This window comes from Lethenteron reissneri, chromosome 13, assembly GCF_015708825.2.
Source record: "Lethenteron reissneri isolate LAM-NWPU_2019-01 chromosome 13, ASM1570882v1, whole genome shotgun sequence".
Lineage (NCBI taxonomy): Eukaryota > Metazoa > Chordata > Hyperoartia > Petromyzontiformes > Petromyzontidae > Lethenteron > Lethenteron reissneri.
Genome location: NC_083791.1, coordinates 11917112 through 11936971, shown reverse-complemented (window position 1 = coordinate 11936971; position 19860 = coordinate 11917112). Strand labels below are relative to the sequence as shown.

The following is a 19860-nucleotide window of genomic DNA, read 5'->3' as shown; positions in this document are numbered from 1 at the left end:
GCAACATCTTCGATTCCTCACGTAATAGTCGACTATTTTTTTTGCTCGGATTGATTCGCTTCATCGCTGTAACTTTGTTTTTGTTTCGCGTTTGGCGGCCCAGGTGACTCTTTGCAAATTGCCCCAATCCTGGTCTCTCAAGTTCTCACCCGGTTCAACAGAACACACTTTGGATCTTGAGAGCAATAGAGCAGGTGGGGTAGCTCACCGGGTGGGAGGGGGAGTCTGGATGGGCAAGTTGGAGTTTAAACTAAACTGTAAAACAATGCTCTTTGGTTTTTTCGGTAAAGTCACGTAGGTTAAAAATGGAAAACGAAAACAAATAAATTAATTCACGACGTTTCGGAGGCAACACAAGCCCCCGTCTTTAGGTGGAACAGTCACAGCAAAATTACTGTATCAAGTGCTCTGACTGTTCCACCTGAAGACGGGGGCTTGTGTTGCCTCCGAAACGTCGTAATTTAATGTATTTGCTTTCGTTTCCCATTTTTTTTCACCTACGTGACTTTACCGAAAAAACCAAAGAGTATGGATCCTTGCAGTCACGAAAGCTTCAAATCTAGGATGTAAAACAATGCTTTATTTTACCAGGTGAAACCTGCTGATTTATATAGCTCTGGCCACAATTGATAGCTTAATTAATTGGCTAGTCATCACGTGGAAATTTATAGCAGCCAAATATTCCAAACGCGTGTTTTCCAACGTGGAGGCAAAAACCAGAGGACCCGGAGAAAAAAATCCACGCGACCATGGGGAGAGACGTGAAAACTCAAAATATACAACAGGCGTCAGGGTCGCAATCAAACCCACGACCACCTGCATATCAGGCGAGGGAGTTAACATCTCGCCACTGCGGCGAGTTGGCCGTCAGTACGCTGCACTCTGCGAGCTGCTAGTTCCACGTTTCCCCAAACTACAGACGGCGAAATTCCACTGCCACCGTCGCCGTAAACTATCAACAACCCCGCGCCTTCGCGGACGAAGGCCACCAAATTACCAAGCTGGCCTAAGTGGGCCCCCAGCTCAACGGCTTTCAACATCCCTGCTGTAACGGGGTTACCAATTATTGCCCCAAATGGCATCACTCCGTAATTTACAAACTGATGCCACAACATGCGATGTGTAACACTATACGTGGACGCTGCTGCTGCTGCTGCTGCGCTATAATGGTTGAGAGTGCGCTGGACTGTCGCTCTCCCGGCGTGGCAGTTTAGATAGAGACACGGAGACAATTTATTAAACTGTCCCCCTCCCCGCCCGCCTGTCTACCCAACAGTATAAATGGGTATGCCGCAGTGATTCGACAGGCAGGTCTGCATGCGGTGGTGGGGTAAAGTGTGGGTACTCTCGCTTCTTCGAAGATGCCTGGCAAGCGTGAAAGAGCAGGCGTCCCCAGAGTATATTGAGCTCCCTCTGGTGGGGGCACTTCTGCCAGCAGTGGGTGTGAGCAGGTCATTGCAAGGGCTGCACCTCTGTCTTAAGAATTAAGATGTTCAAGGTCAAACTTGATTTTCTACCTAAATATATCCAAAAGATCAGGCATGCTATAGTTCATTACAAATCCAAAGGAAAAACAATTTACTTTATTACAAAATAGATGTAATAAAAATCTGTGCCCTAGTTTTTTTTATGTAAACTCTTAGGAAATGTGCACATTTATGTTTCCATTGTTTCCGGAAAAAAAGGTAATGCTTTAAAACAAAATACATACCAAGCACCGTGTACGTACATTGAAAAACTTGCGAGTTTTAATATAATGTACACGCTACGCAATCATCGTCAATAGTCATCACTGCGTTTACAGGAACCAAATACGACGAAGTCAGCCGTTCAAACTGCTGCTGCACCCAAAGCGTTTACCATCGTCCACCCGACTCTTTAAACCCCAACGCCCCCCCCCCAAACCTCTCCCCGACTGTTGGCACGGCCCTCCAAATGGGGTCTCACCCAGGGGGCTCCACCCCACTGTCAAACAAAAGGGCCTCAGTTATGTTCCATAAAGAGCTTCCTCACACACACACACTGTACGCGAGTCGGGCACAACAGTCGGGGCATTATTCCCCCATCTGCTGCACTTTCCAATCTCTGTGAGCTTGGAGGCTGGCCCAAAAAAAAACCTCCCACATGATTACATAATCACAAAACCGAACAACAACAAAAAGCTCCACCACCTATACAACTTATAAACCGATAAACAAAAAAATGTCAGAAAAACATTGGTTATACCAGTTACACGACAGATTCAATAGGCGATACAAAGCAAAGAAATGTTTAGTGAGCAGTGTTCCTACTGTGGAGTTACGTAAGGCATTAGCGGCAGCATGCGCAACGTTCATCACATCCTGCCCCTCGGGAGAAAAAATAACTACTCAAATTCGCCACTCAATTAACAACAAAAGCGACTCCAATCTATACCACGTAATACAAAGAATATTCAAAAACCATCCAACACAAAGCAGAATGAAAGCGTTAACGGAGCTGGGCAGGGCGGGCACACACGCGCGTCGTATTGCACATAGTAGAAACAGCTTTACAGCTAAAGCAGACGTCCCCCCTCCCACTGCATGGGGGGCAGCAGCAGCAGCACCATGACGAGCGCACGGCTAGGGGTGGGACGATACATCGGGGGTGGGTGGGTGGGGTTGGGGTGGAGCAATGCAATGCGGCTCGTTCGGCCTCGTCACGTATTCAAAAAGTGTGACGAATTAGCGATTGCATAACTTTTGGATCAAATGATCCTTTCGGGGGTTTTTTTCCGAGGATGATTTGATTGGTTGGCCTACGAAGTGGACTTTGGTAAATCTGACGACCATCCCACCTCTAGTATACGTAAGAAATCGTCACACTACGGTGCTAAAAAACAAACGTTAAGGCATGACGTGCGTGCTTAGCAGCCTTCAATTAACTGGCTGGGGTGTTTACCCGGCATCGTTGTGTGGTCGAAGGAGAGGACTGACAGAGACGTGTTACCGGACGCTTGTTGCATGGAGCATGCCGTGAACATGCTCTGGCACACCCACGTGTGTTTCTGGATGAATAGTTAATGTAGGAGGCGGATGGGTGCTTAATTGGCCTAATGGGTCTGGCCGTGTAAACACGTGGCTAATGTCATTGCCTGATGCGTTGGCCGGCTGGCCGGTTATCAGACCGATCTGCTGGTTAGTAGACTGACTGGCTGGCGAAACACTGGCTGGTTAGCAGACTGGCTTTCTGTTTTGTGGACTGGTTGGCTGGTTACTTGACAGGCTGGATGGTTATCAAGCAGAGAGGCTGACAGGATAGTGGAAAGGCTGGCTGGTGAGCAGAGAGGCTGGCTGCAAAGTATGAGCTTCCCTGTAGCCAAATCACAAACTTGAGTGTAGCTTGCATTGAAAGCACGTGAAATGTTTGTTCTGCTACGAAAACATTCAATCAATCAACATGTTCGTCAACATGCATTTCTGTCCCAGTGAGGTCGGCCAGTGTTGTCCATCAGTGCAAGTGCCCCGTTGTCCCACAGGGCACTCCTCGGCACAATTACAACCCTGTCAATGTGTTACATTACTCGTTAAACGTGAGAGAGAAAAAATCCTGCATTCCCCAACACCTGACACAGTTACCGAAATCGGAGCGGATGTTTTTCAGTGTCAAGACCCGACTGTGCCCGACGTTTGAGTCTGATTGTACTGTGCGCCGTGATGCGGAGTCAACGGGTTCACGACGGGACGGACGTCCCTTCACTTGAGCGCGAGCGGCGAGTCGGGCAGGGTGAGGCGCAGCTTGCCCGTGTCGAACGCCGCGTCGGCCCGGGCGACACCCCGGCCCGCTTCCTCCGCCTCCGCCCGCTGCTCGCTCCACCACCGCTGCTTGAAGCGCAGCTTCAGCGGCATCGTGGCGCTCCCGAGGGGCGTGCGAGGGTCGCGCGCGTCCAGGGACGACGAGAGGGGCGCGTCGGGGGACGGCGTCGGCGGCCGCGGTGCCGCGGCGGGCGGGGGGGCGCCGTAGGGGGAGGGCGGCGACGGGCGGGGGGAGCTGGGCTCCGAGCGTTGCCGGCCCCCGTCCGGGTAAGCTTCGGCTTGCCTCGGTCTCCACGCGGATTTCCGTTCGCCCGTCGACGAGCCGGCGCCGTGGCGGTCGTCCGCCGCGTCCATGTCCACGTCGTCGGCGTCCTCCGCCTCCGTCTTCACTTCGGTCGCCGTCTCCGTTTTGACGCGGAGCGCCGAGGGGTGGCCGTTGCTCGCCGGGTAGGCGTCCGCGTCGGAATGCCGGTGGCCCGCGCCGTAGCACCTGTACGCGTTGTCCGCGTGCGGCGGCTCGTCCTCGCCCGCGCTCTGCCGGCCCTTCCTTCCCGGAGGGGGCGCTTGCAGCTTCAGGGTGACGCTGGGGGCGTCGTCGCCACCGACGCCGTTGCCGCCGCCACCACCGACGCCGTTGCCGCCGCCGTCGCTGCCGTTGCCGCCGCCGCCGCCACGCGGCGCGCGAAGGTCATCGCCGTAGAGACGCTCGTGGCTCACGAGACGGAGGTCGTCGTGGATACGGAGGTCGTCGTCCCGGAGACGCAGGTCGTCGTCCCGGAGACGCAGGTGCGCGTGCGGGCGGGGGAGCGGCACGCGCGGGCTCAGGTGGTAGTTGTACACCGAGCGGCTCTGCGCCTCCAAGTACCTCCGCATGTCGTCGGGGTTGAACGAGAAGTGCGTGGGCCCGCCGAACGCGGGGCTCCAGGATGGCGAGGGGGTGAAGTTAAAGTGGCTGGGGGTGAGGGAGATGGCGGGCGAGAATCCGGGAGAGAACGGAGGCTGGGGGCTGGCGAGAGGGGAGGCCCCGGGGTAGAGCAGCGGGTAGGCACGCGCGGGATGGGCGTGGGGCCCCCGGGTGATCACAGAGCACTTGGTGGAGGCCGAGTCGTCGGCGGGCCCCCCGGGAGGCAGGAACGGGTGTTGGTGTGGAGCCGGACCGGGGCCCGGGTCGGAACCATCACCCCCGCCTCCTTCCAGCGGGGGGAAGTAAAAGTGGCTGATGATCGCCGGCACAGGAGGGGCGCTGGCTGGGACGGGGCCCACTGCACGGACACAACGGGAAGAGAGAGAACACACAATGAGCGACACCCAACAGCGGAGGACGGCGCAACAATTTGTTTTCGGACTGCGCAACGTTCTGATTTTAGTCGAAAACAATAAAAGCTAAACTATTTTTATTTTACAAGACCCACTGAGCTATATAGCTCGAAACGTGGAGGGAAAACCCGGAGAAAAACCACACAACCACAGGGGCGTAAGACATACAAACTCCAAATGTACAGCAGCAGGCGTCAGGGTCAGAATCGAACCCACGACATCCTGTATACCAGGCGAGGTAGTTAACATCTCGCCACCGTGGCACAGGCCAAACGCTACCACCATCGTCGCTGTCATCATCGTCGCTGTCATCATCGTCGCTGTCATCGTGTGATGATGCTGTGGCAACACGTCGCTCTTCGTCACAAATCACAGCATTGTGCCCAAGGTACAAGTGTTGATAAAGATGTTTTCGAGTTTTTATCGCAATGTCAGTGCTTGACCACTAAGTAGCAACGCCTCCTCCAGCCAGTGTTGCACTACAAATGCCATTTACACTTCAACTCACGACGATGCTTTCTGCAAGTGCGCGAGTTTTAGTGTAAAAAATGCTAATTCTAAGTGCCCCTATTATTATTTTAATGAGAGTAGAAGGTTACCCAGGAAAACCACAATGAGTCTCAATACTCCCATTAAGGAGGGGTACCTTCTTGGGAGTATTGAGAAATTGTTTGGCCAATTCCTTTGCGAGTGAAAACGATGACGTTGATGTCGTACAATAACCATGCCATGCTGTGACCCTTTAATAACTTTTTCAATGCAATAATGAACAACGGGTATTGATTTACAACTTCCATCGCCGAGCTAGTTTCGAGCGTAATTATTATTTTGCAAGAAAATCAAGTGGTTTTACAAATATAAAATGCAGGACGATTACCAGGACATAACAATATATGTTCTCAAAATGGATGATACGACTACCACGGACCTGACATCGTACGGTATTCTCAGCGTCGCCAAATCGCAGAAAACCCTCTCCCTACCTACACCGCCTGCCTGTATCAGTTCTCTCATCAGAGTGGAACGGCGTTCACTAACCTCCGGACAATGACAGGAATGGCAGTTCAAGGCAATGCCCTCTCGACAGGCACGGTGCACAACAACAGGGGTGAATAATAACAATAAAAGATAAAAACGGACACAAGTGCACCGCTGTTATTTACGCTGCGCCTACGACCACCACATCGCTCACAGCATGCTCCATCCCGTCAGACCTCCGAAGCGAAGCAGGGGTTTGAGCTGGATCGTCCTTGGATGGATGGGCGACCGTCGCGGTCAAACGGGCTGCTGTTGCCGCAGGGCTTGCAAGGCAGTGGACAGAAGGTGATGCAGCAAAACCAACTGTTGTACTGCACTGCTATGCGCTCAATTATTTGTGCCCTGCCTTCACCAGCTCACGTTAACCAGCGTGGTCAAGTATGGCCAAATTACTGCCATCACCAGAATAGCGTCAGGAGGCCTTCATCCAGCGGTGGACTGACATTTAAGTCGTGAATTTATGCTTTGCTTTTTGCAGGGCCTTATTGACGTCATAAACAATTAAGAAAAATCACGCAAATGCAATGTTACCTTCCAAGCCACACTATGAGAGATGACGTCACAGACAAAAGCGTCATGGGGAGGAGAGGCACTTGTACATTTCCCGCAATTTTTTTTGTATTATCGCCATAGGGTAACCTATATCGATCAATGGCAATTATGTGATCATTAGGGCCAGTTTTCTCGAGGGCAATTAATTATCCCATGTTACAGACAGACAGGAGAGAGCCAATACACAAAAACTTTCAACCTTAGTTTGAAAGCTTTAAAATTACTTTTTCACGAATAATTAGGGCCCACATTCATAATTGTCTCGTACAATGTACACGCTTCTATAAATTGTGACTTTTGGTGCTGAAGCTGTGGAGAAGCATTTATATTCCGCACAATAGTTTAGTCTCCCGACTCCTTGGGCCGAGGCTCACGCAGGCACTTATAATAATTGGACCCTCGCAGAGCGTGCAGGGAGCATCGCGCTCAAGCCCACGGGCCGCTTGGAACAATGTCACGTACCGCCACTCAGCAGAACGGCGTGTCCCGCACGCTTTATTGTCTGTTTTTCCAGGAAATCTACCGCGTAGGTTTTAGCGGTCGAGCTGTATGGCCCTCCCCTTTGTGCTTTCGGGTCGTACCGCGTACAGAGCGTCGTGCGGCACGACGTCCAACGTTTCGCTCTGCGTACTGCTGGCAGATTCTTTGGAACTGAATTCATTTACGCTGCTGTAATTATGCACTCCTCAGAAGGCTGTGCGGCTGGTGAGATGTGTCAACAATGCTCTTGTTCTTTAATGTAGAGGCACAGATATTTGGAAGGTGTATTGTCCCGCTTCGTATTACCTATCACCACCCAGAAATGTCTGTCCGTGCCGTGCGTGACGTCACTCCACAAGGCCCACCCCCCCCCCCGTGTGACATCACTCCACATGAGGCCCACCCCCCCCTCATTAATATTCATGAGTGGGTGGATTTTTACACTAACGCAGAGGAAGGTCGAGCTCAATTAAATAATTTATCACGCCAAGTCGCTTAAAATACGACGTTTCTTTACAGAGAGTGATGGTAAAAAATAAATCTACACAGCACAGTGCTACATCCGTGCGTGACGTCACTCCAAAAGAGCCCCCCCCCCCCACCCCCTTCATTAATATTCATGCCCGCGTGAAAATTTACACTTACGCACAAGGTCGCGCACTCCACATGCTGCACTCCTCCCCGCATTAATAATCATTAGCGGGTGACGTCACTCCACGTGGGGCAACCCCCCCCCCCCCCCTCATTAATAATCATGAGTTGAACAATTTTCTTATTGAATATTTCAGATTTACTGCAATATGCACCCGTCCTTGGACGGGCAAAAAAGCTAGTTTGTATTTCTTAGTCGTGAATGATTATGCTATGTCATTTATATTGGATCTGGAAAATAAATCAAATGAATGTGTTGAGCAAACGATCAACTCTACATCTGGAAACGATTACCTCTACAGCTGGAAAACAAGGCCCCCTTCCTTAATACCATCAAAAAGAGGAGACTGCAATGGTTTGGCCGTTTCATGAGGAGGAGCAGCAACCTCACGAAAAGAGTACGTCAGCAGGGAGCGGCTGAAAGAAAGAGAGAGGAAGACAAGAGAATCCGCCAAGCGGTGCACTGGAGTAACTCTACCCGAGCTGCGACTCCACAAGTCCCGAGACCGCACGCGCTGGGGGGGAACGGACAGCCGAGTCATCATGTAGGACACCCCGACGATCGGATCTGTCCCGTGGAATATCAGTCGGAGTGGTCAAACTGGGGTCACCTTCATAAAAGTTATCGGGACCCCCATGTTAGAAACTGACATACGGACAAATTAAGACAACGCTTCCCAACTAAGTTCCCGGTGATGCGGAGCCAAACGTCGTTGCAAGATTTTCCGAACAAACCGCGCCGCCTCAACCGGAAGGCATGTCGCAGGAGTTGCTTTCGCTCGCTCACTCACCCTTGTTCCGCGGATCCACCCCGCCGTAGTTTGAGAGCACCAGCTTGTTGACGTTGAACTTGTAGGTGTAGCGCTTGCCCTTGGTCTTGTACAGAATCCTTTTGTTGTAGTAATACCTGTGGGCGCGTTTTACGCAACTGTTAGATCGGCGGTAACGATCGACAATCACTCTCCTCTACCGAATTGGAACCTCCCATTCGCGGCTGAATGATTTTGCTTAAAAAATATGATTCCGTGAATTTAATATACGAGCAAGTTCACATTGAAATAATTTGTGAACCGTGTTGGTCTAAATATCAGGAATGCACCCAATCTCATCAATCTCAGACGCTAAGCAGCAGGCCTATAGCCAGCATAGCACTCAAACAGGTGACCGCCAAGTACAAACACAGATAGTCATCACGGTAGCGGGGTTGGGTGGTGACAGCAGCAGAATGCACGATACTTTTATGCTCCAACGTTTGTTCCCGCTGCCTTCGCCAACGGGCACCGACCAGTGTGGTAATGTCTGGTCAATCAACCCCCAAGACCCGCACCGACCAGCGTTGTAAGGTACGGTCAAACAGCCGGCAATGACTAGAGTCGTAAGGTACATTTATCCCCCCCCACGACGCGCACTGCATGGGGATGCCCTCATCCCGCAATAGGCTGACACAAGTTAAAACGATTCTTAAAGGAAACAATTCCCCACTGATTATCCGTTAGATTGTTTGACTTCATCGGATAATGTGAAAATAGCTTGGGGAAGAAAAAAAGTTCCACCATTGTTGCCATGTGTGCCACTGAACAGGAGGTGATAGCCGAGGGATTGGTGACCTCATGGCCACGGCACACTGGGTGGGGGGGGGACTTGTTGGTGTTTCTCACCTTCAGGAGGCGGTTGGAATGTGGGGGGCTGGCTGACACTTTTAAAGGGGGCCCCAAGTAATCGACCACAAACAAAAATTGTTCTCAACGTATCGGTGCGGCTCTCGTGAAACGACTCTTTATCCGGCGCGTACACAGCGTGTCTGTGCATGCCCCCCCCCCCTCCTCTCTCTCCTTCACGGACGCGAGCGTACCGCAGCGCACGGCTCAGCTTGTCGTAGTTCATGTGCGGCTTGCACTTGCGCGCTCCCCAAAGCCGTGCCACCTCCTCGGGGTTCTTGATGATAAACTCGCCGCAGTCGCCCTGCCACGCGATGACGTGCCGGAACTCGCGCTTGCCCAGCAGCTCCAGGATGAAGTGCCACAGCTGCACTTGCCGACAACCAGGACTCAGGTCCACGCGCTCCAGCCCCGGCGAGTCTAAACACATGTTGGGGGGTAAGAGGTGGGGGGGGGGGCGGCATTGTTAGGCTTGGCCAACATTCCACTCTTGGCATCGTGGGTTTATTAAACGCTCTGCCGACCACCAGACACTGGTCAAAAGCCTATCACCACTCAAAGACAGTGTAAATATGCAAGGCGACTGAATGTTTCGTTGCTGTGGCAGCTACACTCGGTACTCAGGAAGAAAAAAATCAGGGAAGGAAAATGACGCATGAGCATGACTTCTGTAATGATTTCCGACCTGTATTTGTCCTCGAGGGATCATCGTAGTGTTAAGTCTCAAGGATTACCCTTGAGACTCACAGTTTTTCTCCAAACCGTACATTGGATTTACTTGTAAATAATTACACTTAACACTCGGTCCAACTTATTGCAGTGCACTCGCAGCTCCTGCCAATGGTTCAGGTCTTAGGTAATAGTCAACTCCACAAGTTTAATATTTTCTTATAGCCTGTCTATGAAGAACGGCCACTACCCAAAATGTCTCCGTTATTATATTTTTTCCTTTTATAAGAATTTAAACTTCCAGGCAGTGTTATCGATTCATCACTCGAGCTTTTTTCAACATAAATGAAATGCTAGTATCGAGTTGTGTTGCTAATAGGAACTTGCCCTATAGGAAACCAGCCAAATTGATTAAAAGAGGTTACCCAAATCCTGGCAACAGAATTACCACCGCTAAAACGGATAAGCCTTATTGGCCAGAGCAATGACATTACACATCACACGTTCATCTCCACCCCCCTCCCACTATCTACCCACCCCGTGGCGTTATTGCCAACACGCCCATGAACAACTACTACTCATTTTACTTTACAGCCTTTGTCAATTACTACTGGATTAAGTCCCCCCCCCCCAACTGCCGACCCAGTTGTGGGGGGTTGTTTGACCATAGTTCATCAGCCTTGGCCGAGAATTCAACTCAGGTAGCAGTGTCCATAGCAGCGTGCTAACTAGTCCACCACCGCTCACATTAACAATTCCAACGCTCTTAACAAATGGTTTCCGATTCTGGCAGTTGTAGGGCCTAGTTACATCATGCATCCCCACAGACAAACTATTCAGTGCATGGTGCACAACATTTTTACAAGGTTATTTGCATTTTTAGGCCTGGCCACGCATTCATCCGGCAGTGGCTTGATCGTGGCTGATGATGTTTATCATTCCCAGCGCGAGACTGCAATTGCTGCTTTGCACGGTGTCACTTGAGGCCCACTAGATGGCAGTGAATATGTACAATGTCATTGGCCAGGTGGGTCTTACACATTAAAAAGATGGCTTACCAGATTTCCAGTACACTGGGCTGTACCACTAATTAGAAGGTACATTAGGATGAATCACCAGCTCAAAGGAAGTCGGGCTGTACCACTGATGAACAAATATACAGGGATGTCCAACGTTACTATAAACATTATGTAACTAAGTACGGTAACATTACTGAAATGAAAGTATTGTTCTGCATTGTGCTAAGCAGTATGTCACGAAGTTCAGGAACAGCTATGTATTGAATTTAGCGGAAGCCACGTAGTAGTCTTTAACTAATCCGACAGTTGTGCACGTCAGGGATGATCACACTTTCAAATTACTGTCGTCAAGTTTGTGAGTTTCGTGTTTGTTTCGGCCTGTTTGCGCTCTCCGATAGGCGTCATATTTGATTACACAATCTGTAACGGGATGTTTTCATGTTCAAGTTTACAATGAACTCGGCGTAAACATCGACGGGTTCTCGTTACACTGAACGCCTGTCTGCATTTTACCCTGTCAGAAAGGTCGAGTTATTTTCTTCCTCTTTCAAATGTTAACATTTGAAATGGGTTTTTACTGATTATGATGCTGTAATGTACAGCCCTGTATCGATCCACTGCTAGATGAAGGCTTCCCCACACCATCGCGGTCACGGGGGTTGTTAGTTGTTGGCTCATACTTCACGTCTTGTCGGTGAGCTTTGGCCAAGGCAGTGGGTGGGGCAAGGACGGGACTCGCCACTGGGCAATAGCCGGGGGCCAGGCATCGAACTCAGGTCGCCGGGTTCATAGCGCAGCGCGTGAAACCAACGCAACCACTGCTCCAGCCTTACCGACTGTGGGTGGCCATTTATGCCACGTTTACAGAACTGTACTGTACGCAATTCTAGTACTGTACTGTACACCAAATCGCCCCGCATTCCTCAAAACTCGGAAACGGGCGAGTCTGGGACAGTGCTTGGATGGACGATCACCACGCGCAAAAGACCGGTGTAATCATTGGCATTGCGGATTTACCCGTACCAACCAGAGTGGGAAAGTACGGTCGAATATCCCAAGTGGCCTGCAAGGCCCTCATCCAGTGGTGGATTGACAAAAACAGGCCGTGCGTGTACGTACGTGTATGACAGATGGCTGCACATGGGTTCAGGAGAACAGCAGAGACACCATGCCAGGACTTTTAAACGAACCTTGGACTGAGTGAACTCCCTCCAAATGCTCTTCCGTGCAATCACCCCGTGGCACTGAGAAATGGACTGACTTTTACCAAACCAACCTTGGACCTTTGCGCCTGCCTTGTCATTGTATAATTAACCCCCCTGCCATTGTATAATTGTAATTAAGCCATATTGTATAACTGTAGTTAACCAGCACACGCATAGTGTGTGGCACCAGTTGGGATTCATGACTGTACAATAATGACTTGCAAACATCAGGACGGAAAACCATGGAACATACTATATTTGCATTGCTTGTTCTTAAATGCTAGGTAATAAGTTAATAACCCAGCTAATGTACACATGGCCACATAGTAATGATGTCTGTGTGTGCCTGAATGACATTCAGACATCTATGACAATCAGGCCATAGTCAGCACGACTCTGGTATTCAAACACTTAACCTACACACAGCACATGTATATAAATATAAATCAATACCACTTGCTGTATGCCACTAGTTCTGTCGCGTGATAGTATAGGCGACCAGGAGTTAATTTAATCCAGGTCTGTCCTGGAAAGCAACGCAGAAAACATGTTCGCACCCAGCAGACCACATCCAGTCCACCTCGGGCTATGGCTGTGGCTACTACTCATCATCACATGTCACCTACTTCAGTCTACCAGCGACCCGGAAATATTGAAAAATGAAACCGTGTTGGTAACCAATTGATAATTAGCACATTCCTCTGACAATGTCGCCGTGTGTTGTGTCAAACACACGTCGAGTGTCACGCTCGCCAATGATAGCACGGTGATGCGGGTTCTTTAAGCCGGGGCCCAGCCAATCAGTAAAGATAGTCAGCTGATAGGTCCCTGTGTAACACGACTATCACAGCTTGTCATTTCACAATGGCTTCTACAAGCGGCCAGCCAGCCAGACAGCATCACGGGGTTCCTTCCTCGCATTCACCAACACCACCCACGAGACCGCTCGTGCCACGACGCGCCGAGTTATGATCGCCTAATGCCTTTAATCGCGCTTTAATTCTCGGCTTCTGGGTAGAGGTTAGAGTTAAGGTCGTGGGGTCCACCCCGCTGCGCAATGTCACTTCCACGCAGAGCCAAGGCGCCGTGCCCTCCTCCTCCTCGCTCGCCACGTGTTCCTGGCACTCATGGCTGTCAAGTTTGGGGGTCGTGAATACGGTTAGGTTTTACCATTCGGCGCTAAGGGAGGCGGCAGACGGTAAATAAAAAATAATTACAATACACAGCCCCCTTTGTCAAGCAGCTGCTGGATGAGGGCCTCACCACACTGTGCTGGTAATGGGGGGGGGGCAGGGGTAGTTGTTTGTCCATACTTCTCCACGCTGGTCAGCGCGGCTTGATGAATATCGCCTGTGAGTTGCAGCGTCAGCAGGGCAGGGTGGGGTGGGGATGGTGTGCGTTTTGGGAGGTCGTGCTTTTACGAGTTTTTGCGAGTTGTCAGGACGGAGTGGGGGAAGGGGGCTTTAGTGTGCTCGGTGGTGATGGTGGTTGTAGGGCGCGGTGCACAGTTATGGCCGTCAACTTCGTGAGATGAGCAGTGTGTTCGCGTGTGATGATGATGATGATTGCGTGTGTCACACGTGCAACGCGTGTGTGCGTGTTTGTGGCGGCAGTGTCACTTGTAGTGATTGTCCGTGCCGATGGTACCAACTGCGTACAACACAACCAGCACCACAGAATATGCCGAAGTGCAGTGTGTTTTTCCAGCCATGTGTGGCTGCCACTTAGGTGGCTTTCCGATGCGTGATACATTAACCATGCCACTACTATACGTAGAGTAACTGTACTTACCTTACTGTACCTAAAGAAACGTGATACGATACTGTAAGCAGTGACTAAGCACAGTAACGGCACGATTAAACTTGCATTAACCTGTACCGGTCATGTAATTGTCCGGGTAGAAGCCACTCAAACCATTCACCACAGACTTACACAGCATCATGCAAATGAGGGATGAACGTATGGTGTGTTAAGCGAGTGTTGTTTCAGTCTGTTTACATTCTCCGATAGACATGATAATTCGCGACCCAATTTGTAACATATGTTCAAGATTACAAATAACACAACTAATTAAAAAAAACGTTTTTTTTTTACCTTTCGCCTGTAAGAAGTTTACTCAAAGCAGTATGCCACTGTGAAGCTCTCTCGCAGAGACGTTCGCAGTCGAGTAATCCACTCTACAGGCACGATGCCAGGGTCCAGTTGGAACAACTGCCCAGTTAGTCCATGGGCTAGCGAAACAATTAGTGCAGTGCCACCGAATGTAACAAAGCTCTAAATACATTGGAGCAACTCAAGTGATTCAATATAAGGTGGGACAAGTGAAAAATCTGGTCTCGGCTCTAGAACTAAGTCGGCCAGTGTTTTAGCAGAGTTTTCAATCAGTCGAGAACGCGAGTTCTGACACCTCCGATTAGCACGCTTGGCTACGTACGGCGAGAAGGAAGTTCAACATCCATACAAACGAATCAAACACACGGGACACCGACTAAAGATGAAACTAAAGCTCAAGAGCGCACAAGAATCATGCAGAGGGACAGACATACTTGGAATTACACCCAGATATAAAACGTGACGGGATGAGGTCAACCACCACGGGCGATGGCGTTAAGAGGTCAGTCTGACCGCATGAGGGATGGCGACAGAGTGTAAGAGGCCTTCATCCAGCAGTGGATGTGGTAATGACTGCTGCTGACGACGATGATGATGGATCTATAAGTGTGTGGGACCGGTTGACTAAAGGATCTCCGTGGCGTGTGGAGGCGAGTGCAAGGCCCACGCATTGTTTTCGAGAGAGGTGTATGTGTGTTTGTGTGCGATGGCCGAGAAGTGAAGGCACGCCCCTTCAAGGAAGCGGGGCCTCCGCGTGGTGCGGCGTTAAAGGTCGCAGGGCCCTGCACTGCGTTACGAACTCAAAAAGGGAATGATTGTTGCGCGAGATTTGGGGGCTTTTTCGGTCATCCCCAGCGACAAAGTCTTGTCAAAGCGACAACAGCCGAGCGACGTTCTGCAACGAGGGCGTGATGCAGATTTAGAAGGGTTCGCGAGGTATTTGCATTCGGGATTGTGCATTGGTTAACTTTGTTCAACACTGTACCAGGTTAATTATCCTGCAACGAATTAGTAAGGTCGTCCCCGTATCTGGTGTCTTTTTGAGATTCACTTTGACAACTTTCCACGTTCAGGAGTTGGAAACCTTTGCAGTGCTGCAAGCGATTTGTCTCCAGAGGAATGGGAGGGGGGGGCTCTGATAATTACGATAGTAACGAGAACAAAGACGAGTGTCGACCTTAGTGTAGAGTCAAAAGTGTACTACTCGGTGTGGTAGCTACAGCGTAATCATTGGTCCCTTCTGTAGGTAAACGTAACAAGCTGTCGTGTGGACGCTAATCAAAGCCACATGACCTTAGGGGGCCACATTGCAGTAAACCTAAAATCCCGAGCACCCACGAAAGGTTGCCCATCCAACACGAACTGGAATGTTGTGTTTAAAGAGTTCTGCAACACTTGCAAGCATTCCTGTGGCCCAGGAGCACACACGCACATACACGAGAGATACACACACACGCCACACACGAGATACACACACACACCAGAGATACACACACACCCCACACACCAGAGATACACACACCAGAGATACACACACCAGAGATACACACACACACGCCACACACCAGAGATACACACGCCACACACCAGAGATACACACACACACCCCACACACCAGAGATACACACATCAAAGATACACACACACGCCACTCACCAGAGATACACACACCAAAGATACACACACCAGAGATACACACACACGCCACACACCAGAGATACACACACCAGAGACACACACACGCCACACACCAGAGATACACACACCAGAGATACACACACACGCCACACACCAGAGATACACACACACCCCACACACGAGAGATACACACACACCCCACACACCAGAGATACACACACCAGCGATACACACACACCCCACACACCAGAGATACACACACCAGAGATACACACACACCCCACACACCAGAGATACACACACACCCCACACACCAGAGATACACACACACGCCACACACCAGAGATACACACACACCCCACACACCAGAGATACACACACACGCCACACACCAGAGATACACACACACGCCACACACCAGAGATACACACGCACCCCACACACCAGAGATACACACACCAGAGATACACACACAAACGCACATACACCAGAGACACACACACATACACCCAAGATACACACACGCCACACACGAGAAATACACACACGCCACACACCAGAGATAAACACACACACACGCACCAGATACACACACACACATACACCCAAGATACACACACGCCACACACGAGAAATACACACGCACGCACACATGAGATAGGGTCTCGCACACACTCGAAATGAGTACACACACAAGATAGGGGCACACACGCGATATAGAAACAGATACACGCAAGAGATAAAATAATGGGGTACACACGCACGAGATATCATGGGATACAGTACTCACAGCACAGACATTACATACATGGCTTGTACATGACTCGCTCACATTGGCTAGACGGACACACGATCGACTAAAAACCCACGTGAGATTATAAGGACAATGGATAGACGATAAATAAGAGCTGGACAGGGTAGCCACACACGGGCTAGTCGGACAGGATGCACAGAGTAAACACAGGAATCAGGATTGACAAACACGAGATATACATCATACACATGGGATAGACGAGACAAATGGAACAGACAGATTTACTTGGGATAAGCTGCACACAAGGAAGAGACATGATCAAGACAGACACACACACATGCACCAGACACAGACAGAAAGTACACACACACACGCGGCAGAGAGACACGCGTGAGCTAGATAGACGCATGTGGCACATGCACGCACACCGAATAAGCAGGAGACAGGCATGACACATACAAACATGAACTACACACACATGAGCTAGACACACACAACGGACCTAAACACTCGTATATATGGAGACATATATACATACACACAGGGCAGACATACATACACAAGGCAGATATACAAAGAAATATACACAGGGCAGACACACAGAGGGTACACACCCATAGGGCAGATATACACACAGCACATACAAACACAGGGTAGACAAACATACAGACCAGACAAACACACACACACATGGGAGACAGGCGCACACACAGCAGGACATAATAAACACACACAGGGCAGACACACACACACACACGGGACACACACACACGGGACACACACACACACATTGGCCAGACACACACACACGGGACACACACATTGTCCAGACACACACACATTGTCCAGACACACACACACATTGTCCAGACACACACACACACACACATTGGCCAGACACACACACACATTGGCCAGACACACACACGGGACACACACACACACATTGTCCAGGCACACACACACACATTGGCCAGACACACACACACGGGACACACACACACACATTGGCCAGACACACACACACGGAACACACACACATTGGCCAGACACACACACACGGGACACACACACACATTGTCCAGACACACACACACACATTGGCCAGACACACACACACACACATTGGCCAGACACATACACACGGGACACACACACACACATTGTCCACACACACACACACACATTGGCCAGACACACACCCACACGGGACACACACACATTGTTCAGACACACACACATTGTCCAGACACACACACACACATTGGCAGACACACACACACGGGACACACACACACATTGGCCAGACACACACACACACATTGGCCAGACACACACACACGGGACACACACACACACATTGGCTAGTCACACACACGACACACACACATTGGCCAGACACACACACACATTGGCCACATACACACATTGTCCAGACACACACACATTGGCCACACACACACACATTGGCCAGACACATACACATTGGCCAGACACACACACACGGGAGACACACACACGGGACACACGACACACAGACACACGGCACACACACACGACACACACACATTGGCCGACACACACACACACACATTGGCCAGACACACATGGGCTTGCGGCGTCGCTCACGCGAGACGCGTGGCCGTGGGGGGGGGGGGGGGTAGGAGGATGAGGTCACGGGGGGTAGGAGGATGAGGGCACGGGGGGTAGGAGGATGAGGGGGGGGGTAGGAGGATGAGGGGGGGGGGTAGGAGGAGGACGAGGGGGGGGAGGGGCGGGAAAGCTCGGCCAGGAAATCCGCGTCGCGGCGAAAACAGGAACCGTGACGTCACACAGACATTAGCGAGGGGGGGGGCGCGGGGGATTAGAGGGGGGGGCGGCGAGTGTGGTGGTGGTGGGGGGGCAGTGGTGGTGGTGGGGGGGGGCAGTGGTGGTGGTGGTGGTGGGGGGCGACTTGGGAGCGAGGATCGGCGTCTACGGCGGAGTCGGCGACGGCGCGCGAGAGAGGAAAGCCCTCGGCCCTCTGGCACCAAACTCGTCAAATGCCTCCCCGCGCACGACGCGGTGGTGCGAGTTGATGGGCACCGGACGGGGTGGGGGGGGTTGGACGCGCCGAGGGGATGGCCACCACTTAGACGGGGCCGACAGACGGGACTCGCCGCAGACGCTGGTTACACAGCACCCCCCCCCCCCCCCTCGAGTCGCCTCCTAAAGCGACCCCCCCCCTGCCCCCATCCTCCTTGCAGACCCTCCTTAAAGTAGCCCACCGCCAAAAGTGCCCCCCACCCCCCTTAGGCGCGCTCATCACTCCCCACAAGCCACGACGCAACTTCACCCGCAACGCGCACGCACCTCGCTCGCCACCGTTCTTCATGGTCGCGGCGCCGGGGTCGAGGGGGGGGGAGAAGAAGATCTCCGTCCGCCCGCGTCTCGCACTCCTCCGGAGGTCGGTGGCTTCGTCCCGTCGGTCCGCGGTGCAGGGAGTAACGAGGAGGGTGAGGGTAGAGAAGAAGAACAACAAGAAGAGTGACGGCGACGATAGAGATGGCAGCAAGGAGCGAGTCGCCGGGGCGCACTAAAATAAAAAGTGTTGCGCCGCCCGCCGGCCGGGACGTCAGGGCGCTCGCTCGGCACCGCGGTGACCGCGCTCAGCTCGCGCCGCCCACGCGCGCACGATGTCACCCCCCCCCACCACTACCGCCTCCCATCCCCCACCCTACCCCCCTACCCCCCTACCCCACCCCTCCCCCACCCACTCTCGCGTTATTATAAAAGCCCCCCCCCCCCCAGGCTCCGCGCGTACTCGCCGGCGTCACACGCATCCCCCCCCACTCACTCCCGCCGCTATTCACCCCCCCCAGCTCCGCCACCTCCCCCCCCCTTCTTCCCTCCCCCCCATCTCCCAACTACCCCACCCCCTCTCTCGCTCTAACCAATAGCCGCTCTGCAACCCCCTCCCCGCGCGCGTGCGTCACGCGATCAGACCCGCCC

The 19860-nt window shown here is 51.7% G+C and overlaps 1 protein-coding gene across 1 annotated transcript; it reads right to left on the bottom strand.

Annotated features, from left to right (window-relative positions):
• Positions 1–1561: 1561 nt before the first annotated feature.
• Positions 1562–19545, bottom strand: LOC133342120 (ETS domain-containing transcription factor ERF-like). The gene is made up of 4 exons (XM_061551068.1): positions 19222–19545; positions 9667–9892; positions 8606–8721; positions 1562–5038 (listed from the first exon to the last, which is right to left on the bottom strand). Exons 1-4 carry the CDS (start codon positions 19241–19243, stop codon positions 3717–3719), a joined length of 1686 nt encoding a protein of 561 aa, XP_061407052.1. The 5' UTR covers positions 19244–19545; the 3' UTR covers positions 1562–3716.
• Positions 19546–19860: the final 315 nt, after the last annotated feature.